General features: G+C 37.2%; 1 protein-coding gene across 16 annotated transcripts in view; it reads right to left on the bottom strand.

The window, feature by feature from the left end:
* The window catches only part of TRIP12 (thyroid hormone receptor interactor 12), a 158,851-nt gene that overhangs the window by 34,688 nt on the left and 101,632 nt on the right, over positions 1-22,531 (bottom strand). For 7 of the 16 annotated variants that reach the window (XM_040228161.1, XM_040228169.1, XM_040228172.1 and 4 more), the window contains 13 exons: positions 18,195-18,343; positions 15,513-15,548; positions 15,329-15,424; positions 14,142-14,234; positions 13,788-13,949; positions 12,602-12,670; positions 12,344-12,509; positions 9,338-9,455; positions 9,063-9,222; positions 7,122-7,275; positions 4,899-5,127; positions 4,481-4,599; positions 1,886-2,093 (listed from right to left, as the gene is read on the bottom strand). In XM_040228161.1, the coding sequence (XP_040084095.1) occupies positions 1,886-2,093; positions 4,481-4,599; positions 4,899-5,127; positions 7,122-7,275; positions 9,063-9,222; positions 9,338-9,455; positions 12,344-12,509; positions 12,602-12,670; positions 13,788-13,949; positions 14,142-14,234; positions 15,329-15,424; positions 15,513-15,548; positions 18,195-18,343 (1,759 nt within the window). The remainder of the gene's footprint in view (positions 1-1,885; positions 2,094-4,480; positions 4,600-4,898; positions 5,128-7,121; positions 7,276-9,062; positions 9,223-9,337; positions 9,456-12,343; positions 12,510-12,601; positions 12,671-13,787; positions 13,950-14,141; positions 14,235-15,328; positions 15,425-15,512; positions 15,549-18,194; positions 18,344-22,531) is intronic. The other 9 variants (XM_040228171.1, XM_040228162.1, XM_040228164.1 and 6 more) reach the window with 3 other exon arrangements.

Here is a 22,531-nt window from a genome sequence, read left to right as displayed (position 1 = left end):
ACATAAAGTATATAAAACAAATATACAATGCAAAGAAAGAACCATGCAATCTTAAATCAGAAAAAAGAATATGTTAAACTTGAGTACCTTTTTTCTTCTCTAATCTAAATGACAGTAAGTAAAATAATAATCACAGCACATTAAGGTTAACATTATCAAAATACTTTCCAATATTACTCAAAGTAATTTCATGGTGTGCAAAGATAATAATATCCAAAATGAATGCATTTATAAATACTTTTATAAAAAACTCAGTTATCTGTAAACAAATGTAGTAGAGTGATAGTGTAAACAACCTATTTGAATTAGAATATATAAAATACAACACATATGGCTTTGTGCACTATTTTCACTATATTTAACAACTTTAGAAATAGTTTATACTATCATTTGTAGAATAACAAAACTACGTAAGATGGAAATGATAAAAAAAGTTATGGTTCAGTTTAATTATAATCCAAGTAAGAAAAATTTTGAAAAAAAAAATTGAAGTCTTCCAACATCTGACATGTCTATTGAAAACACTTAATAGAGTGATCAATATACTTGACAATTAGGACAAGTGAACTGTCAAAGAATAAACTTAATTCCATTTACAAATTTTTATGAACTTCTCATTTAAAACCATATTAGAAGAGAAATCTATCACTTAGAGCTCTGAAAGTCTCTCTCTGAAAGTATTTCTGTTTCCTTAGAAGCACTGACTGTCAGAACCTATAATCAAGTCTAGTTCCTTGATTTAAAGTAGCTCAGGAGCATTGCGTCTCTGTGAGCTGCATCATATTTTACTAAGCACTTGTGCTAGAGCTGAGGCACCATGCCTATGCTATAGAGTAAAACCCTGCAATGACCTCAGGTTGCCACAGCAGCTGGGGGAGGGAACTGGGCTGGTGAGGAAAGAGAGGTGGGCAAGGCTGGGAGAGAAAATAGCAAGACAATTCAACTAGACAACAGGGAAGGTGGAGGGTCCCTGGTAATACCTCTAGGTCCCAAAACCCTGGACTGTGCTCATTACATGGTACCACTTAAACCCAGCAGCTTCCTAAGATAACACTACCAGGAGTCACAGAACTCTCAAAACTCATATATACATCAGGGTGGACAACTGCCACCAGGGGGCACTAAGAGCAGCTAGGATTCTGAGCTTTGCAGTTCATAAGATTAAATTTTTGGACCCCACTTATTAAATATACACTTTACCAAGATCGACTTTTTAGCTTCCATCAAAGGAACAAAAACACTTTTAAGAGTGTGATTTGTTTCAATACAAAATGGTAACCGACATGAGGGCTGGTAACGTTCTCAGCAACAGAGTACAACAAAGGAATTAAAAAAGAGGTGCAAGCAGAGAATTTTCTTAGAATTCTCATTAGCCTTTATTAAGAGCAAAAGTTCCGATATGCCAGTAAAAGACAGATGGGAAATCAGCTTCTTTTCTTATATTCTACAAGTTCCAATTTTTAATATTTTCACTATATCAATATCTAGATGTCTCTGAAAGTTGGTAATATATGATGCAACATAATATAGTAAATAATCATTAAGATTATGGTATCAGAAATGAGGCTCACATCCTTCATCGTTATAGTAAGTTCAAGACATTATGCCAGTCACTTAGCTTCTCTGAGCCTTAGTGCCCTTGTAGGTCAATGTAAATACTATGTCTCTACTGTGGTTTCTAAACATGGCTCAAAACAGCAGGTTTTCAGTAAGTGTTCAATTTTCTTCCCATTCTCATTAAATACTTAACAAAACATACATGAAAAAATGGAAAATGTACACTCTCTGTAGTGCCCTACACCGTTCACTTCCATGGGTGCGACTCAGAGACCAGGGCAGAGTTCCAAGCGAAGAGCACAAGAGTCACCGCAGGACTCTGACTTACCCTTGAGGGCTCAGGTCTAGAGAATCGTCTCTGCTGTGCTGCAAGCTGGGGGACCCCAGGTCAGCCGAGGCATTGGTGGCGGCCGTGGCTGTTCCACTGTTGACCAATGGCGTGGACCCCAAGGATCCGGACCCATTTGTACATGCCTTTGGTGGACTCGTCAACAATGACTCAGATTCTGCTAAGTGTTTTACTTGATGCATTACACCTTTATAGAACAGAGGTTAGAGTGTGTGTTAATCAGGACTACCTCCCCACCATTACAAGATCCCTAAACGCTAATGTTGATTCACAAGGAATGAATAAAAAGTACACCAAAACAGGAAAATAATTGAGGTGCCAGAGTCTTCAATCTGACTCCAAAAAACAGAAGGAAGTAAATTCAAATTTAAATAAAGATACTTATACTGAGGATGAGATGGTTAGACAGCATCACCAACTCAATGAACATCAATCTGAGCAAACTCTGGGAGATGGTGAAGGAAACTCACTGGAACCTGATATGTTCCAGTACATGGGGCGCAGAGTCAAATGCGACTTAGCGACTGAACACACGTCTCTTCTGAGGCCTTCCAATACAATCAAAATGTTAAATGGGGTCACATATAAAGTCCTACCAGAAATTTACCCACTGTAAGAATCAAAAACAATTACAAAACTTCAGTGTACCTGTGGCTAGATAGCCAAAAGATAAGAAAAGGACCTACAATTAACAACTTCAAATGCTACAAGGAGACAAGATTGCAATAACACTACTGCCAATAAACAGAACACCAGCTATTGAAGGATGGAGATTTTCACATCCCTGCAAGTGTACGAGGAGACGGAACAATAACCCATTAAAGCAGAGATTTATATTTGGGTTCGATTGTGGGAGGAAGCACATAGGACTGGAGGGGGCGTGAAGGGAGACAGAATACAAAGGTGTGTGTTCACATGTTCACAACATTCACATTTTTCTGGTGAAGAGTCCACAACTTTCCATAAGATTATTTATATTAAAAAAAAAAAAAGATTTTTGAGTGAATTCAAACTTCAGGCATTCATTCCACAAGTATTATTTGCAACCATCATATGCCCAGACTGTGAGCAAGGCACTAAGAAAATGGCCATGGCTAAGAAAAACGTATTCAGGGCACTTACTAACTAATGAGAAAGATGTAACAAGAAACTAAAAATACAGAGTGAACTGCTTATGAGAAATAAAATACAGTGCTGCTGGAGCATACCATAGGGAGATCTAACAATTCAGGAGGCAGGGTAGATATTTAGCAATCAGTGATCTTTAAATGGAACCTCAAAGAACAGTGAGACAAGCCACATGCAAAGGGGGAGAACCAATCTAGATTTCTCCACAGACCTCACCATGTATACGCTATACAAGCACTTGGGGGTGGGAAATTCAATCTGATGGCATAGTTGATTGATAGGATCAAAAGTTTTTTAAAACATCACTGACAAAAAAAGACCGATTCTCATATTCTCATATATATATTCATATACCAATTCTCAAATCGTAAAGCAACTAAAAGCAAATGACAACAAACAGAATACCTAAAACAAAATAAAAATGCAAGATAACCTAAGGCTAAAAATAAGAATATACACCAAGTGTTTATGTAAGCACAGAACAGGTACATAAATCTGGTTTGTTAACCATAGTTATTGCCTCTGGGATACGAAGAGAGTTTGCCTTCTATTTCATATAAACATGTAGTGTTGGATTTTTTGAAAACCCATTATTATTTGAACAGAGCTAACAATAAACCCTGAGAACTTCTTCCCATTTGACTCAATATTATTTTTACACTAGTGTGTCTATTATACTCTCAAGATGTAAAGAGAAATGAATCCCACGTAAGAAAAAGTGATTATGAGCATAAAGAACTGGGATTGAAGACAAAGTATTACATGCCAGGAGAATACCATTATTTTCTGCATCCTCACAAGACCTAAGTAACCTGATAGACCACAAGACCCATAAAGAGATTTCTGTTGATGAGAAAGAACTTCTTTTATTATCTTTGCAGGTTTAAAAAAGGATAAACACCCTGAATGAGTGACACAGTTTCATCTTTCAGGTTTTCAAGAAGAGAATGCTAAAATACCATGTCCCCAAGGCTGATTTCGAAACTGAAATTCCTCAAATTAGAGGACCAGACAAACTGCATTCTGAAGATTATTCCAAGTCTTAAAATATTTCATTATCTACACAATGAAGTAAAAAAGAATCCCATATACAGCTGTACTGATCTATTAAAAGGATTCCTTGGGGGAGAAAGTGACCTCTGACTTTTTCAAAGAATCTTTAGGGCAACTGTATGCTACCAGCATAAAAAGAAAAGTTAAGAAATTGCTTCTAGGCCATAAACACTCAAATCACTGAAACTTAGTAAGTGTTCATCAATTAACAAGTGAATCTCATACAATTGTAATAAAAGGTTTTAAAAAGATGCATGATACATTCTTAAGCTGGAAGCATGTAAACTATATAAAAGTAACAATTTTTGTTTCACAGATTATAACTATAATTCTACTAAAATAATATTCAGACTAAAAGATTAACCATCAATTAATTATCATGCATGGAATTACCTTCTCTTCTGAAGTAAACACTGAAAATATCAGGTAACTTCTGCATTAAGATCTCTGCCATTTGAAGGGCTCCAACTACTATCTTCAGGTCTTGGCTTGATAGCATGGAAGCAATATGACTAAAAAAAGAAAGCATTTGTATGTAAAACATCTGCCTGAATCTGATAATTACTGCTGGCCACACAACTTTAAATCTGAGAGCAAAATATTTTAGTTTTGAAACCTGTCCATTAAAATAAGAATTTTTCTTAAATGCTCAACTTTTCCATTTAATCTATTTCTTATTGAAGGTGTCTGTGAATACAGAAAGACAACTAAGGGCTCAAGATACTCCAGATTAACTGTTTTGTGCATTTTATACTATAATATGGCTTTAAAATTTTCTGAAGTTAACTGCAGAGACTTGGGTTTCACACACCTTGAAACAGCATGGTTTTTCAGGACATCTTTTAGAAGTTCGGCATCCGCGAAATAAATTATCCTAAGAATTGCTCTAAGGCACTTATGTCTGACCGCAGGTCCTGCTGAGGAGCTATACACTTCATAAAGAACACCAAATAATGTCTTAATAAAAGACTTAGCCAGTTCCGGATCCTCTTTCATAAGCTGTGCTCGAGCATCATCCTTCTTTAACTCTGAATATCCACCTGCAATAAAAAATGTAAAATCTTAAAGGCTTCAGAAATACAATAAAGCGAGCTAACATAAAATTCAAGTGGATGTACAATACTATAAAGGAAATTAACTTATCTAATGCAATCAACTGGGGTCTATTAAGGTGCCCCAAACAACATTAAGACAAATTTAAAAATTAAAAAAATTTTAAAAAACCACTGACTATTTCCAGCTAGCTGCAAAACACAAGGTAGCACGACACTGTACCTCTTATTTTTACTAATATCTGTTTCACAAAATGTTGGGGACATTTGAGTACTAACCAGTTAAAACTACTGGTAAGAAATAAATGCAGCTGAAGAAATGAATATTGAGTATGCAGGAGTAGCTCAGCTGGTAAAGAATCCACCTGCAATGCAGGAGACCCAGGTTCAATTCCTGCGTCGGGAAGATTCCCTGGAGAAGGAATAGGCTACCCACCCCAGTATTCTTGGGCTTCCCTGGTGGTTCAGGCAGTAAAAATTCCGCCTGCAATGTGGGAAACCTGGGTTCGATCCCTGGAAGAGGGCATGGCAATCCACTCCAGTATTCTTGCCTGGAGGATCCCCATGGACAGAGGAGACTGGCAGGCTATAGTCCATGGAGGTGCAAGAGTCGGACACGACTAAGTGACTAAGCACAGTATACATACAGCAAGAAGCTGGAAAAAGATGACCTATCACTGGGCTTAAAGGGAGTAAAGTGTAGGAGAAAGGTAACAGATGAAAAGCTCTAGAACAGGGGTTGGCAACGTATGGTTCGAAGGCCTAACCTACCTCACTACTTATTTTCGTAAATAAATTTTACTGAAACACAACCACTTACATTTGTTTACATACTGTGCATGGCTGTGTAGGGGCTACAAGAGCAGCTCTGAATACAGACTGAGTGGCCTGCAAAGTTTAAAAGTATGCTGACCCTTATACTCTGGGGTACAACTACAAAAGCACTGAAAAGCCCTCCAGAAACGGACAAATGACAGAAACTTGAGGGTAAAAAAATTCTCATGAATTAAGAGAATTTTGATGCCAAAGTATAAAACATAAGATTAGAAAGAACTGATCTCATGGGGTGTGACTGGATCTAAATGTAGAATAGGAATAAAAAGATCAGATTTTAAAAACTGCCTGGGCTTAGGGGGTCGGGGGTGGGGAGGGCAAATAGGTTGGAGGGGAAAAAGAAACACGTGAGGAAGATTAAGGGGTACAAACTTCCAGTTGAAGAATAAATGAGTCACAAGTATGAATGGGGAATACAGTCAATAACTATGTAATACCTTTGGTGACATCATAAGTAGACTGATGGTGGTGACTATTTTGAAATGCATGAAGTACTGAACTCACTATGTTGTGTAACAGGAACTAACACAGTGTTGTAAGTCCATTATACCAAACTCAACATAGTATTACTGGGGGTGGGGGTGGGGGTGGGGGACTGGATGAAGGCAGTTAGAAGGTCACAAGATAGACAAATACTAGGGATGTAATGCACAGCATGACAAAAATAATTAACACTGCTGATAGTACATGAGAAAGCTAAGAATTTCTTACCACCCAAATTATCTTTTTTCTCTTTCTTTAATTTGTATCTGTATGAGAAGATGGATGTTCACTCTAACCAACTAATGTGGTAATCGTTTCAGGATCTATGAGTCAAACCATTATGTGGTACGTCTTAAATTCACACACTGCTGTGTCAACTGTATCTCAATAAAACTGAAAGCAGGGAAAAACGCACAGGACAATTCTGACTAGAGTCCAGGACACTGCAAATCACAAAAGTAGGAAAATCTTGGGGGAAGATACCAGTCAAGCCATGTTGGCTCATCTACCAATTAAAGCACATGATAAAACAAACAAAAAAAAACCTATTTACTACCATGCAACTACCTCAATTTAAGAAAAACACTCAATAAAACAATTATATGTTACTGCAAACACTACTCACTAGACAACATGGTACTACTTTTGACTCAAAAGGTACTTACTAGTGTTAGTATTGGCTAAGGGGTTAGGTTTTCTCTGAATGGCACGTGCTGTTCCCGTGTCCTCATTGATTTGCTGCATAGAATTAAAATCAATAGTATAAACTCGTCCCAGAGTGGACAAGCTTATCTCATCCTCACCGACCTGATGGGCTGCCTGAGAGCAAAGAGAGAGAAACCTTGAATATAAACATGGAGAAATTTATTAACTCAAGACACAGTGGGGACCTCCATAAATGCTAACTTACATATTTGTTTCATCAGGTTTCAGACAGTGAGTAACAGAACGTGGAAGTTTTAATACTGTGGATGTGACAAAACTTACCCAATCAACAAACCATTTTAAATTAAATACATATATACACCCCCAGAACCGTTAGGTCCCCTGAGACAAATACAGGTAAAATCCAGTCATGCAGGATCGCTGACATGGAGAAGAAGATACTATTTGTGTTAAAAAGGCCTTGAAGACATTGCTGACAGGAAAAAAAAATCAGTTATCCTTTGGTATAACTTTTGGTACCTAATTCTTAGACTAAAATATTATTTACATCATGGATTCCTAGCAGCCCATCAAGATCCTCCTTTAAACAAAATGATCCTACAAAATTATCCTTAGGTCATCAAAACAGACATTTACATTGAAATGATGCCCTAAGATCAAAAGGGACACAACCGGAAGTAGAAAAAGTAATCCCAAGGGGTGGCAAGCATTACACAGTATGTATTTCAAATGAGACAACGTAGTTAACACTGGATTTAGACAGCCTCAAGAAGTGACAAAATATACATTTTTATGGAATTCCTTGGTTGAATGGAAGTCAGGATTCTCAGAAAATACCAGAGTAAACTAACAGGGAAAATCCAATTACTGGGAAAAAGTTAAAAAGAATGCTCAGCATTAGAGACCACAAGCAGCTTATAAAGTAAGGCTAACAATTACAGAAGACTATTCACCTCTGACTTTCTCAGAACAGCTGGTCCTGAGTTTAGATACTGTCATAAGAAGTATGATTTTATAACATAAATTAGTGGTTCCAAAGTTTTCCAAACATTCTTTTAGAAACTAGTGGAAGATACCTTAAAGAAAAAAAGTCTATGTGTAAATGTCCTAAAACATTCTAATTACACAGGCTGAAATTAGAAAATATATTAATACTTGAGTATCTTATAGATGAAAACATTAGTAAATGATGCATGGCATCTCAAATAATGCAGTGACCAATGCTTCCTAAATAAGGGCAAAAATTTTCCTGACCTGAGAAATTTCTGAAATATTTCAATGCAAATTTAATATGGAAGTATGGAAATAAGAATAAAATCACACATAAAACCTTCACAGAAAAATCACTGTAAATATTGTGGTATATTTCTTTCCTTTGCTATTATTCTTTTGCTGAGTTTCCATGAGTCACACAGTTTTGTTTTCATTTATAGCATATCACGTTGTAAGTAATTAAAATTTATCCCAGTAAGATCTGTACTACATATAAGCTTAGGTGTATACCACAATTTACTTATTCACCTAGAGCTAGATATTTAAATTCTTTCCATATTTTTGCTCTTTTAAAAAATACTGAAAAGCAGCTACTTGTATGTAATCTTTGCTTTTGAGAGATTTCTTCTGGATAGGAGACTGAAGGAACTTTGTGAGACATGTAGCCTAACTCCTCCTGTGTTTCCTTTCAGAAACGAGGAAACCATGGAACAAAGAACTTAAATTACTTGCTCCAAGTCAATCAGGTAGTGAGTAGCAGAAGCAGGACTAGAACACCATGTTTTCTGACCTGAACAGAAATGAGGACCTTGTTCTCAGGAGACAAAATGAGAGAATCGTGAGTTAATTTCACGCTAAGCACATTTACGTCCAAATGCCCCCTCCCGACTCCAGCCCTACACCCATGCTCCATCAAAAGACATATTTAAACGGTACGAGGAAACTACTACCTCAATGATCCGGCTGTCTATCCTGTTATAGGGGTGCCAGAGGCCCCGGTCATCCCGCCACTGCCATATGGCCCCATCCGTGTTCTGTGCATTGCCCTTCTTCAGCATGGTATCAACTGCAAAAATGCCTTCCTTTGGTAAACACGGCATAAGTTCACTGAAAATGAAAGGTGCAATAACTTTAATAAGTAGCTTTCTAAGTTGTCAGTAAATACCAGGTCTCTAAAGCAAAATGCCCTCCAGTTATTATTAACTATCGGCCCAATCTTTACCAAATCAGAGATGTCAGTTCATACAGTTCTTGAGGACTTCGCGGAACAAGATCAATCTGCTCCTGACAACTTCCATTGGAGGCACCACACAGGAGAAAGTGAAGCGTTTCTGCAATGTCTGTAAAGCCAACAATGAAAAGCCAAAGCCTATGAAACTACTTGTATTGCCGTATTTAAAAGGCAATCATTCCCAAGGGGAAAAACAAAAGTATTTTCCTATTCAGCCATACCATTCAAGATAAGGTGAAAATAATTTGTAATTAAAACCTTAAAAAAAACTATGAAAATTTAAACAATTTCTTTTTGAGGACTTAAGTCCTAAGTTCACTGCAGAGACTTTAGGAATCTTGTATTACTTTCCTTAAGGAGCACAGAGTTTGCAGAACAAGTGCACTAAACATTTTATCCTTGATTCACATATATCTGTGTATTTTCTTCAATTCAAATATAATATACTGAAATCATGTGGCCAACAGAATAAAACACAGCGATTAAAAGCACCTGAATCTTGCCATTTTGTAATCAGGAAAACCTTTACTTAAAAGACAGTAAGCATGCCAACTACCTTTAAAAATCAAGAAAATATCCTCTACCACAAACTTCCATTCCCAGAAGATCTCAGTTTATGGAAGAACTGGGGTGAAAACTTGTCTAATGCATTGACACAGTGAGTGGAAGATGTTCCCAGTCACCAAGGTTTTGATCATTCTAATAACCAGGACCTAAAGACAAGGCTGTGTCTCTGTTGGTTGTGGCATATGGTTCTATATGCATATACAAAACATGTATAAATATTTCACTGAAATGTCCTGCCAGTAATCAGTATATTCTACTGTCAAGAAAGTACTCATCATTAATTCTGGCAGAAAGAAAGTGAAGTTGCTCAGTTGTGTCCAACTCTTTGTGACTCCATGGACTATAGCCTACCAGGTTCCTCCATCCATGGGATTTTCCAGGCAAGAGTACTGGAGTGCCATTTCTTTCTCCAGGGGATCTTCCCAACCCAGGGATTGAACCTGGGTCTCCCACATTGCAGGCAAATGCTTTACCTTCTGAGCCACCATGGAAGCCCCAATGTGGTCAGAGGAGTTATGAATAGTTAAATCTCTGCCTCATAGAAATTTCGTAAGTAGTGATTAAATCTTTAAAAAATTTTGAAAAATTCAGTTTGCCAACTTTCTTAAGAAACAGGTATATATGGCAATGGTGTAATAGTAACTAAAAAAAAAAAGATCAGAGACTGAAAAAATAATAGAAAGAACAAGAAAAGTCCATGTTTCCTTTGTGTTACTGAGGGAGAGAGAATGTAAGTCTAGTGGCCTCTATGTGACCAATACGTGGCAAACTTCCTAAGATATGCAAACGAGGTAACATTCATATTAAAGAATAAAATTAAAAACAAAACTTAGATAGCAATTTCCCAAACCAGGATATAGGAAAAATGCTGGGCTATATGGTAACAAGAGATAATCTATGTGCAAACTTCAGGAAACCAAAATTCAAGGGACTTCTAGGAATTTTAATTAGGAAAGTACATCATGACTACTCAAAAAAAAAAAAAAAAGGGGGGGGGGAGTTAAATCTTTCCCAAACTTATTTTGGCAGAGAGGACTTTGCTCAGGGCATAAGCAAAACAGTGTTCTCTAGAATACTAAGTTTAGGAATGACAAAATGCTTTATCTCTTCAATAAATCACCTCAGCAACACTATTTTTCTACAAAGAACTATGCCATCTGCTAAAATTCACAACTAATATGACTAAATTTAAACCTGAGTTCCCCATCCTCCCTCCTCAACAAGAAAAGTACTATTATACCACTTAGTAATCTACCTGAGGCAGAGGGACAAAGACTGCTTTGTCAGTGAATGGCATCACTGACTCCCAAGATAATATTCTCAGAAAGCAAAATTATGCATATACAACTATGGCAACCCACTCCAGTGTTCTTGCCTGGAGAATCCCAGGGATGGGGGAGCCTGCTGGGCTGCCGTCTATGGGGTCGCACAGAGTCGGACATGACTGAAGCGACTTAGCAGCAGCACAGTTATGAGAGTTTCATAGAAAAGTGATCAATGCTCTACTAGCAATAATCAAAATATACAGATGTTCTCTGAAACCCCCAGTCTTCTGACATTAACTTGTGAAATCTAAAGTAAAGACAGTAATGGGCAACTGCAACAGCAGTGTGTGTGTGTGTGTTCAGGGGTGTGTGTGTATACATGTGTGCACACTCAGTCACTCAGTTGTGTCTGACTCTTTGTGACACCATGGACTGTATAGCCCACTAGGTTCCTCTGTCCATAGGATTTCATAGGCAAGAATACTGGAGTGGGTTACCATTTCTTACTCCAGGGGATCTTTCTGACCCAGGAATAGAACCACATCTGCACTGGCAAGCAGATTCTTTACCACTGAGCCACCTGGGAAGCCCACTAGAGACTGTAATAGTAGTGGTGATAAAATGTTAATATTCTGCACATGGTAAGGTTGAGAAGGGCTTAGAAATGTTAAAGCAGCGAAGATCAAAGCCATTCATCTGTGTAAATAAGTTCCAACATTTTGAGGGAGAAAGCATTCTGGAATTATAAAATGCTGGAAAATCTAACATGGGCAAAAGGACTACCTATAAGCAGAAGAGAAGCAGTTATTGGTAACATAAACTCAGAATTCTCCTAATGAAGCATCATTGCTGTTTAGTCACTAAGTCGTGTCTGACTCTTGTGACCCCAGGAAGCATCATTACTTAACTGATTGTATAGAAAGCAAGGACCTTAGTCCTCCAACAGTAAAGTTTTAATACACTATGTACTTTAAAAACTGTATGTAGAAAGCATTACTATATTGTCACACCCAGATTTGTTACACAGTAACATTTTTCTTCCTTTACTATCCAGTGCCTACATATTAGTGATTTCTACTTGCTTATGTTGACTCTACTTATCAACAGAGGTTAAACACACACACAATTTTTCTTGTTTAAAACAGAATAATAAAATAGCACTTACTTTGCTTCATAAGTTGAACTGCTAAAGTTGGACAATTGGAACACATCAGAGAAAACATGCGAACCACCATTATAAACATCCCAGAACTTAGAATTGGTGGAGTTACTACCAATAGTTGTTGAACATTTGTTAGCAGATCTTTGGAAGCAACCTGCTGGAGTAAATTCTGCAGAACACAAGGGAAAAAAAAAAAAACTGTTACATCCTCAGTTAGCAGTTTAACAACTTCATGAGAATATCAACAGACTAAATGCTTACCTCCTCATGTTGGAAGTTGTCCACTAGACGTGCAAAACAAAGGCAAGTGCTTTCTACTGACTTTTTGTCCTGTTTGGTTTTTTTTTTAAATAAAGGAAAACAAAGTTTGTTAATATAAAACATTTTCACTGTCCTATATCACTGCCTTATCTTCTTCCTAACCCCCAATTCTTCAAAGATGTGAGCTTTGAAAATGCTGTGAACCTAAGCAAGCAATAAGTAAAGTCATGATTTTAATGCAAAGGGAAATCATACTGATAAAATCTGTACCTCCTGTAAGACCTCAACAAATAAAAAGCAAGTTATATCAAAAAAGAACAACTTCTGTGCGTCTACAATTTCAATACCTAAACAAAAACTATAATAAAAATAAACATCCTATCATTTTAAACAGCCTTACAAGTAGAAACTTTTAAAACATTCTTGTGACGCCCTTTATTGTGATCTTTTGCTTTACTGCAGTGGTTGGAACCAAATCCACAGTATCTCTGAGGTATGCCTGTATGTTTTATGTATCTAATTTTCTCTGAGATGCTTTTAAGCATATTTTATAAAGATGACTTAAAAGCCAGATCTCTTAAAGTCTCTTTAGCAATAACAACACTTTGAAACATTACAAGAAAATTCTATTTCTCTACAACCTTCAAACTTGGATCATCTGTCCTGCAACAGAGGCTACATGAGCTCCGCTTATCATTATCGCACACCAGGCCCACTGATGCCTTCTCCTCTATAGCTGCTCCTGTTCTTTGCCCGTCCCAGACAGCTGCAATCTAGATTTCTTATTTCATTTTTATATGGAACATACATAGTCTCATCTCTTCTCTGATCTTGATCCATACCCTTCTCTGGTCCTGTCTGCCTAACTCAACAGCTTTCAGGAAAGGGTGATCTTTACAAAAGGAAATTCTCATCATATTACATAGGAAACACTCAAGTGTCTACTGAAATAATAAATTCACCCCTAATGTCAAAATAGTTGATACCTTGTCATTTGGGTAAATCCATTAAAATTTCATAAAGTAACCTAATATGGTCCATGACTAGTTAACAGGAAAAGACAAAGATCAGAACATTTCCAATTTACATACCCAGTTGGAAGATTTAAAACTCCAGGCGAAATTGGCATTTTAAAAAAAATTTAATAAAAATGTTTTATGCCATATAAGATAGGTTTGTATTTTACCTGGTGGGTTAGCCTTTGGGTAAGCAATGGGAGGGAATCCGCCACAAAATGAAATTCATCTGGCGTGATACTCTGGCAGCAATTGGCTGCAATTGCTAATGCGTTTCTTTGGGCATTTATGCTGAAGAACTCTAGATACAGCAAGCAGTCTGCCAAACCACCCTAAAATATAGGAAAACTGTTAAAAGCAAAGAAGTACTCTTTTATCAGCAATTATGAAGAAAAGAAAAAAGTCTAGCACATCACTTTGGAAACAGCATGGTAACCTTACAGAGGTTGCGATCTAGAAGCTAATACAAATGTGGATCTAAAATTCAACATTAAAGGAAATAGTCCTTTGGTAACAACACTTACCGCCTGGAGAATGGCTTTACTGTGTCTACGTGATAACATCTCCAAGGCCGTCAAGGCCTGCTCGGCCACATCAATACACTGAATAACTTGCAGCTGGGAACATATAAATAAGGAACAAGGTTATCATTCAAGTGCTCTACTTGCTACTCATCTTCTATGGGAATAAACATCTCTAATTTTCATCAATCTATACTGCCTCTATGCGTCCCTGGTGGCACAGTGGTAAAGAATCCACCTGCCAACGCAAAAGGTGACAGGTATGATCCCTCGGTCGGGAAGATTCCTGGAGAAGGGAATGGCAACCCACTCCAGTATTCTTGCCTGGGGAATCTCATGGACAGAGGAGCCTGGCAGGCTACAGTTTATGGGGTTGCAAAGAGTCGGACGTGATTTAGCAACTAAACAATAAATATTGCCTCTAACCTGAAACCCACCACAGGAAACCAATGACTTATGCATGTAAGTTGTAACATATTGGCAATATAGCTTCCCTCCAACCACTTTATAAGATGTTGAAAAATATGTTTTATAAAAAGAATAAACTAAATTCAATTATATAACTTTAAATCTTCAGATTTAAAATAAACGGGTTGGTTTATGGAACAAACTTGAAAAGTCAAGTTTTACAGTTTTTAGCATATTTCAAAGTTTTCAGATAATGCAAATTTTATTGTGCATTAAAGAGAAAAAGGTCCTTAAAACAGACCAAAAACAACCTACCACAGACCATATGAAAAAATTTCCCTTCTCCACTGCCTCACTTTATGACCTTGAGCAAGGCATTTTGTCTGGCTCAGCCTCCTCAGCTGTAAAATGAGGGTATAAATAGCTATCAACCTCACTGGGCTGTTTTCTAGAAACAATGAAATCATTTTAAATCAAGTGCTTTAAGTTCTTCTCTGAAAGATTTTCACACTAGTGCAATAACTGCCATTATTAAAAATTTTAACACTGGGATGATATAACAAACGCTTTACTAGCATCAGCTTTAAACTACAACTCTGCTAAACACAAAACATTTTTCTGGAATCTTGGCTAAAAAATATACTTTAGTTAGATAATGGATGCTAAAATATGTCTTTTAATGTGGCCTTACAATCTGATATACAACTTTAGAATTCAGTAGTCAGGAGGTCCACTGATTCCTCTATGCCTGCTTTCGAACAGCTGGGCAAAAGTAGGATTACCTTTTCTAAAAAGACTGGAATTGCATCTACTACCACAGCCGATGATCGAGGAAGTGCTTCCATCATGTATGTTAAGGCTCGACAAGCATGGTTCATCTAGAAAAGAAGCCATGTTCACTCAATTAAAAAAAAATAAAATAAAATAAGTTTGGAGTGAGTCTTTTAAAATATAGCATATACTTACAATATCAAAATTATGCTCCATCTGTAGCAATGTTATCTGTTTAAAAAAATTTAAAAGTATTAGAAGCTATATTCTTAAAATGCTAGAAGTATGTCTTCTATTTCAACTGAAATAGGAACAGTATGACTCACGAACTTTACCATTAAAAAAAATAACCTCAAGTTAAAACCTAGCATGCATACACAAGAAATGCTTATGCTTAGGATGACATGACTCGCACACTGAAGCTCTGACAAGGGATAATCATCACCTCATGATTTGGGTCAAAACCAAAGCATTCACATTGCTTACAACCAACCCTCCCAGTACCACTGTTTCCCATTTCAGAAGCCCATGAAAACATCACTGAGGATTTATCTGTCAGCAAGTACTTCGTACACAAATAAACGGACCAGTAGCCCACAGAAATTTGTTAAATTAACTATCAGTACAGATTTAGTATCATAGCTTCAACTCTTACAGATCAGCTTCTCTAAAAGTTGAGCTAAGCACCACTTAATTCAGCTGTAAAATACACAGCAGTATAGATCTGGAACACAATATTGATCACATGAAAAACGCATTAGGCACTAATTAAAACTCAATATAATTATTTCACAAACACATGAATTAGTCCAAACATCTGATCTGATCTTAGTTTTTCTTGTGGAAAAGACCTTAAGCAGTTTCCAACTGCGTTTTTCAAAAGAGGGCAAGCAAAACCACTACAGATACACACTCCATCTTCTTTAAGCAGTAAAAGCTACCAAAGAAACTTCCTACTTGGGGAAGCAATCATTGCAGTTCAATGGAAAAGTTTAAATGTGTCAAATTTAAGCTGTAAAGTACCAATTAAATATATGATTATAATAACAGACATCAAATATTCTAACATAATATTCATTTAATACGAATTCTTACAGAGCTGAGTAATTATATCTATACATGAGAGGTCTTGATAACTATTTCCATTAAATATACTACATAAACCCACAAACACATGCAAGCATGCACACTCTGTCTCATATCACCTGTAAATCAGTCACAAAAAACATATACTCTAAATTCAAAGGAATTGTTGTGTTAACAGATAAAACAATAAGTTCTCCAATTCTTTAAGGGGGAATGACCCTTGTAAGACCACATTTGAGAACTGCTGGAAATAGATTCTTCACCAAAATGACTGTTTATGGTCATACAAGTGTATGGTGATTGATGGATCTGTATTTGTAATATTCAACTGTTATGAAAGACAAATCTGGACAACTCACTACTAATAGCATGAACTGACTTGCAGAGGTCCACTAAGTACTCAAATCTAATCAATAACCAGCAAATTAAGAAAACCAGATTGTGTTAATGTTTCAGCCCAGATTTAACAGCTTCTTTATTTAACTAAAAACTGCAGTTTAAAAGAGATAGTATTGCTACATGGTAACCTAGTTCTTTATTACTGTTTATTTTTAAATGAACAAAAACAAACAAGGAAGTTAATTCAGGTCATAAAAGACAGCTATTAAAGAAATCAATAACTTGAGCATGCATATAAACATAGGTGAACGTCAGAATACAAAGGATAATATCACTTTCATGAAATGTTAAAAAATATTAATATGCAAGCCTGTGGGATGGCACAGGTAGGCTTGAGAGCCAGCTTCTGTTAGCAGGAGGTCTGCATGGGAAGAGAGACTGCTCCCTCCTTCACTACTCTCTGCTAGAGCAGAGCCAGCCAACAAGTGAGAACAAGCAGAATGAAGACTGTATCATCCTGTATTTGACTGGCTCTCCACTCAGCTCTCTCCGTAATCTGATAATGTGATCAAATGAGACAATCTGACACCCCAATCCTGGTTCCATTTTTGTCAACTTTACAAGATGTGTAAACAAAGACTTAAATGATATTTATTTTAACTTGCAATGTAATATATGCTATGAATATATTCATGTCTATGTTAATCTTATCATGATTTTATTCAGACTTAATTTTAATCTTAAATTATAATCAATTTCTTTAATCCTGCATTGTGAGTATTACCAAGCCACTACTTAAAAGACGTATCATGCTCAACGGCCTACACACTTACTAATGGCAATTTCTCTTTTTGTTTTCACATTAAAAAGCTTACGGGATTAAGATGTTAAAAATTCTAAACTCATCACTGTGTTGAAAATCATTAGATTTTTTTCTATTGCCGAGTACTGTTGTTTTGTTTCTCCTATTTCTATTTAACATAACCCCCCTTTTTAAGCTGGAGAATCCATTTGGTCTTCCGGCTGGATTGCATGGCCATGCACACAACTATCAGGCAGGAAGTACTGACTGCCTACAACAACAACCCACAAGTGAGCTGTTTTGTTACTGTCCCATGAATCACCAGTTTAAAAGAAAAAAAGCATGTGAGTTTTGTCATAGGAAGTCAAGTTACCACCTAAATGGGATAACCACTTAAAACGGAAAACCACATGGGTCACTTAAGTATCAAAGATAAGGTAACTATTCACCAAGAGATGATTTAGAAATTTTAGTCATTCATCATTACGTCACGCACAATCTCTATAGGCCTGAAATAAAAGGATAAGTAAGCCACACTCTACTCTTAGTTCTATTATATTCTAAAGTTCCTAATGACAATGATCATGCTTTTATAAAAATAAGAGCAGCATTCAGGGCATGAGTGGGATGAAATGGGAAAATTCTCTTACCAAAGCTGGAACCACACTCTTGACAGGAAACCCTCCCAGCGTCTCCTCATTCCCCATGACCAGTAATTGACACATCTCAATAACGGCCTGGAGCTGCTGGCTTTCGTCGCTTGCTTGTAATCCTTGCAGAAGCTGCTGGGCCTTAGAACCTGCACACAGAAATAAAATCAATACTTTTAAACCTTTAAGAAAATTATTACTAAGTGTTAAGTGTGACTTCACACAGTCAGCTGGCTACTTTTCTTCCTTGGATCCCAACAAAAGAGGGATTTACTCTGCCTTAAAGCAATGTCACAGTTATTTACATTCTCCTCTTTTACTTTTTATCTTTTTTAATGAGAGATGTTGACTGGTTTTAACAGATGCAACAAAAAGTAATATCCCTATCCCTAAGACTAACACAGACTGACTACATTTAACATGTATGTACTTAGTTGCTCAGTTGTGTCCAACTTTTTGCAACCCCATGGACTGCAGTCTGCCAGGGTCTTCTCCCCATGGGAATTCTCCAGGCAAGAATACTGGGGTGGGTTGCCATGCCCCTTCCAGAGGATCTTTCCAACCCAGGAATCAAACCCAGGTCTCCCACACTGCAGGCAGACTCTTTACCGACAGAGCCACCAGGGAAGCCCAGGAATACTGGAGTGGGTTGCCTATCCCTTCTCCAGGGGATCTTCCTAACCCAGGAATTGAACAGGGGTTTCTTGTACTGCAGGCAGATTTGTTATCAGCTGAGCTATCTGCTTTTTAAAAATATGTATTATCTAGTGAGCAAAAACTCTTCTGCCATAATAAAAACCTGGTAAACAATGATGCCCAGGCATCAAAGGAAATGTTATTTACCTCTGAACACCTCCATCAGAATAAATGGAATCGAAGTAACAGTGAAAGCATAGAAATAAAGACAAACAGAACAATAATGCATGTAACAAAAGGGAATGCCAAGAATGATTTCCAAAAACATCAAAAGATGGGCCTTTTCACCTCCTCTCACTTCATGTGCATATGCTGCTATCACAGTGCTTTAGAGAACTTCTACTTTCAAGGTTTAATTCCATCCTCAAAACATTTGAAAAATGCTAAGACTCAACTACCACAATAAATAAGTTATCAATAAACTAAGTCAAAAATAAAGTCTACAAATGTGTTTCAAATCTTCCTGGACACCCTCCTTCTTGTAACCACTATTAACTCCATTAAAACTTACAAATGTAAACCTGATGTTATTCAAACCCTTTCATTCTCAAGACCTTTTTCAATTGCTCCTTGTATATTGGATTTTTTCCCACTTAGTACTGAAATGAAAAAATCCACTTACTACTGAAATGCTTAGAAATGATACACATTTGGAAACTGTCAATGAATGCAGAATTCACAGGAACAGCAATTTTTTTTTTTTTTTCAATTAAACACGAATGATCTTCTGGGAGGGCAAATACCTTTCAAAGGGATGCACAATAATCCTCATCTGTTTTCTCTATTATTTAAGGCTGTGGCTAACGAACTGCAGAATATCACTAACTCCTTTCATCATAATAAGAGTCTACCCAGAAACATACTACAAGAAATTCCAGTTCAAAGGGACAGCATCTTTAAAATTCTTCAAACTAAATAATATCAGTTCCACTTAGGGCAGGCTTCTCATTTTTGTGTTGAAATAATGTGAGAGAAAAAAAGAAAAGAAGGGAAAATAACTATGAAAACAAAAGAATCCTTAGCTGCTTCTGGATTTGTTTTTAAAGAATGAAATCATTCAAAGTATACCCTAAAAACCCCAACCTAAAGTAGGAAAAATTAACACAAGCAATGGTATGTCTTGTAAACATTGAGGCTGGCAGTTCTAAGCATATGTATCATTTCAGCATGATCAAAGTAATCATTAAAAAAATTTTCATAATGCCACTGCTCTTTTGGGATGGTCATAAAAAGACCTTATTCCAAACTGAAAGCAACAACAGAAAGTCAATGCCATTATTTTCCTTTGCTATATGAAGAGATATAACCTTAAACAGATCAGTCAATTTTGGTTCTAAGGATTATTTTATACAAAATTACTGAGAATCCCTCCCCAGTCCTCAAAGCACTCTTGTGTATGAGGTTTATATCTACTGTTATTTATAAAATGTGTCGGGAACTAAAAGAGAAAAAATTTTAAGTACCTGATTAATTCATTACATATTGATATAAACAAACTTTTTGTGGAAAAGGCCATATTTTTCCAAAACAATAAAAATGTAGTAGCACTATTTTGTTGTTGTTGCAAATCATTTAAACGTCAAGCTTAATAAAAGAGCTGTACAGTCACTTTCACTTCCACTCTCAACCTATGATACAAGGTTATCTGAGATAAGTCACGAAGATTATTTAAAAGACATGTACCTATTTAACATTGTAGAATAATATGACTGCCAGTCATTTGGTGTCTCTGCCTTGATTCTTATTAAGGTACCAGCAGTTTTACACCCACCACAGCTTTTACACTTTTAGTTCCAACAAAAGAAAAGGAAAAACCTTACTAATTACCATCAACCTTGGCCTTATGAATTCAACGTAAGGATTTCAAGCATGACCGAGGAACTCACAAACCACACTTCGGAAAAAACCACACTATCAAAGGTTGCCGAGAGGAGCAACCCACGTCCAAGAAGCACTGGCTGCATGGGTGCAGGAGGGCCAAGAGGAGCTACTCCACATTCAAGGTCAGGAGGGGCGGCCAGTGAGGAGATACCTGTCGTCCAAGGTAAGGAACAGCGGCTGTGCTTTGCTGGAGCAGACGTAAAGAGATACCCCACACCCAAGGTAAGAGAAACCCAAGATGGTAGGTGCTGCGAGAGGGCATCAGAGGGCAGACACACTGAAACCATAATCACAGAAAACTAGTCAATCTACTCACACTAGGACCAGAGCCTTGTCTAACTCAATGAAACTAAGCCATGCCCTGTGGGCCACCCAAGACGGGCAGGTCATGGTGGAGAGGTCTGACAGAATGTGGTCCACTGGAGAAGGGAATGACAAACCACTTCAGTATTCTTGCCTGGAGAACCCCATGAACAATATGAAAAGGCAAAATGACAGGATACTGAAAGAGGAACTCCCGAGGTCGGTTAGGTGCCCAATATGCTACTGGAGAAAAGTGGAAAAATAACTCCAGAAAGAATGAAGGGATGGAGCCAAAGCAAAAACAATACCCAGTTGTGGATGTGACAGGTGATAGAAGCAAGGTCCGATGCTGTAAAGAGCAATACTGCATAGGAACCTGGAACGTTAGGTCCATGAATCAAGGCAACTTGGAAGTGGTCCAACAGGAGATGGCAAGAGTGAACGTCAACATTCTAGGAATCAGTGAACTAAAATGGACTGGAATGGGTGAATTTAACTCAGATGACCATTATATCTACTACTGTGGGCAGGAATCCCTTAGAAGAAATGGAGTAGCCATCATGGTCAACAAAAGAGTCCAAAATGCAGTACCTGGATATAATCAAAAATGACAGAATGATCTCTGTTCGCTTCCAAGGCAAACCATACAATATCACACTAATGCAAGTCTATGCCCCAACCAGTTACAGTGAAGAAACTCACGTTGAACAATTCTATGAGGACCTACAAGACCTTGTAGAACACCCAAAAAAGATGTCTTTTTCGTTATAGGGAATTGGAATGCAAAAGTAGGAAGTCAAGAAACACCTGGAGTAACAGGCAAATTTGGCCTCAGAGTATCGGAATGAAGCAGGGCAAAGGCTAATAAAGTTTTGCCAAGAGAACACACTGGTCATGGCAAACACCCTCTTCCAACAACACAAGAGAAGACTCTACACATGGACATCACCAAATGGTCAACACCAAAATCAGATTGATTATATTCTTTGCAGCCAAAGTACAGTCAGCGAAAACAAGACCGGGAGCTGACTGTGGCTCAGACATGAACTCCTTACTGTCAAAGTCAGGCTTAAATTGAAGAAAGTAGGGAAAATCACTAGACCATTCAGGTATGATCTGAATCAAATCCCTTATGATTTACAGTGGAAGTGAGAAACAGATTTAAGGGCCTAGATCTGATAGATAGAGTGCCTGATGAACTATGGAATGAGGTTCGTGACATTGTACAGGAGACAGGGATCAAGACCATCCCCATGGAAAAGAAATGCAAAAAAGCAAAATGGCTGTCTGGGGAGCCCTTGCAAATAGCTGAGAAAAGAGAAGCAAAAAGCAAAGGAGAAAAGGAAAGATATAAGCATCTGAATGCAGAGTTCCAAAGAATAGCAAGGAGAGATAAGAAAGTCTTCCTCAGTGATCAATGCAAAGAAATAGAGGAAAAGAACAGAATGGGAAAGACT

This window comes from Oryx dammah, unplaced genomic scaffold, assembly GCF_014754425.2.
Source record: "Oryx dammah isolate SB20612 unplaced genomic scaffold, SCBI_Odam_1.1 HiC_scaffold_27, whole genome shotgun sequence".
In the NCBI taxonomy this organism is placed as follows: domain Eukaryota; kingdom Metazoa; phylum Chordata; class Mammalia; order Artiodactyla; family Bovidae; genus Oryx; species Oryx dammah.
The sequence above is the reverse complement of the archived record's forward strand: the minus strand, read 5'-3'. Positions and strand labels throughout refer to the sequence as shown.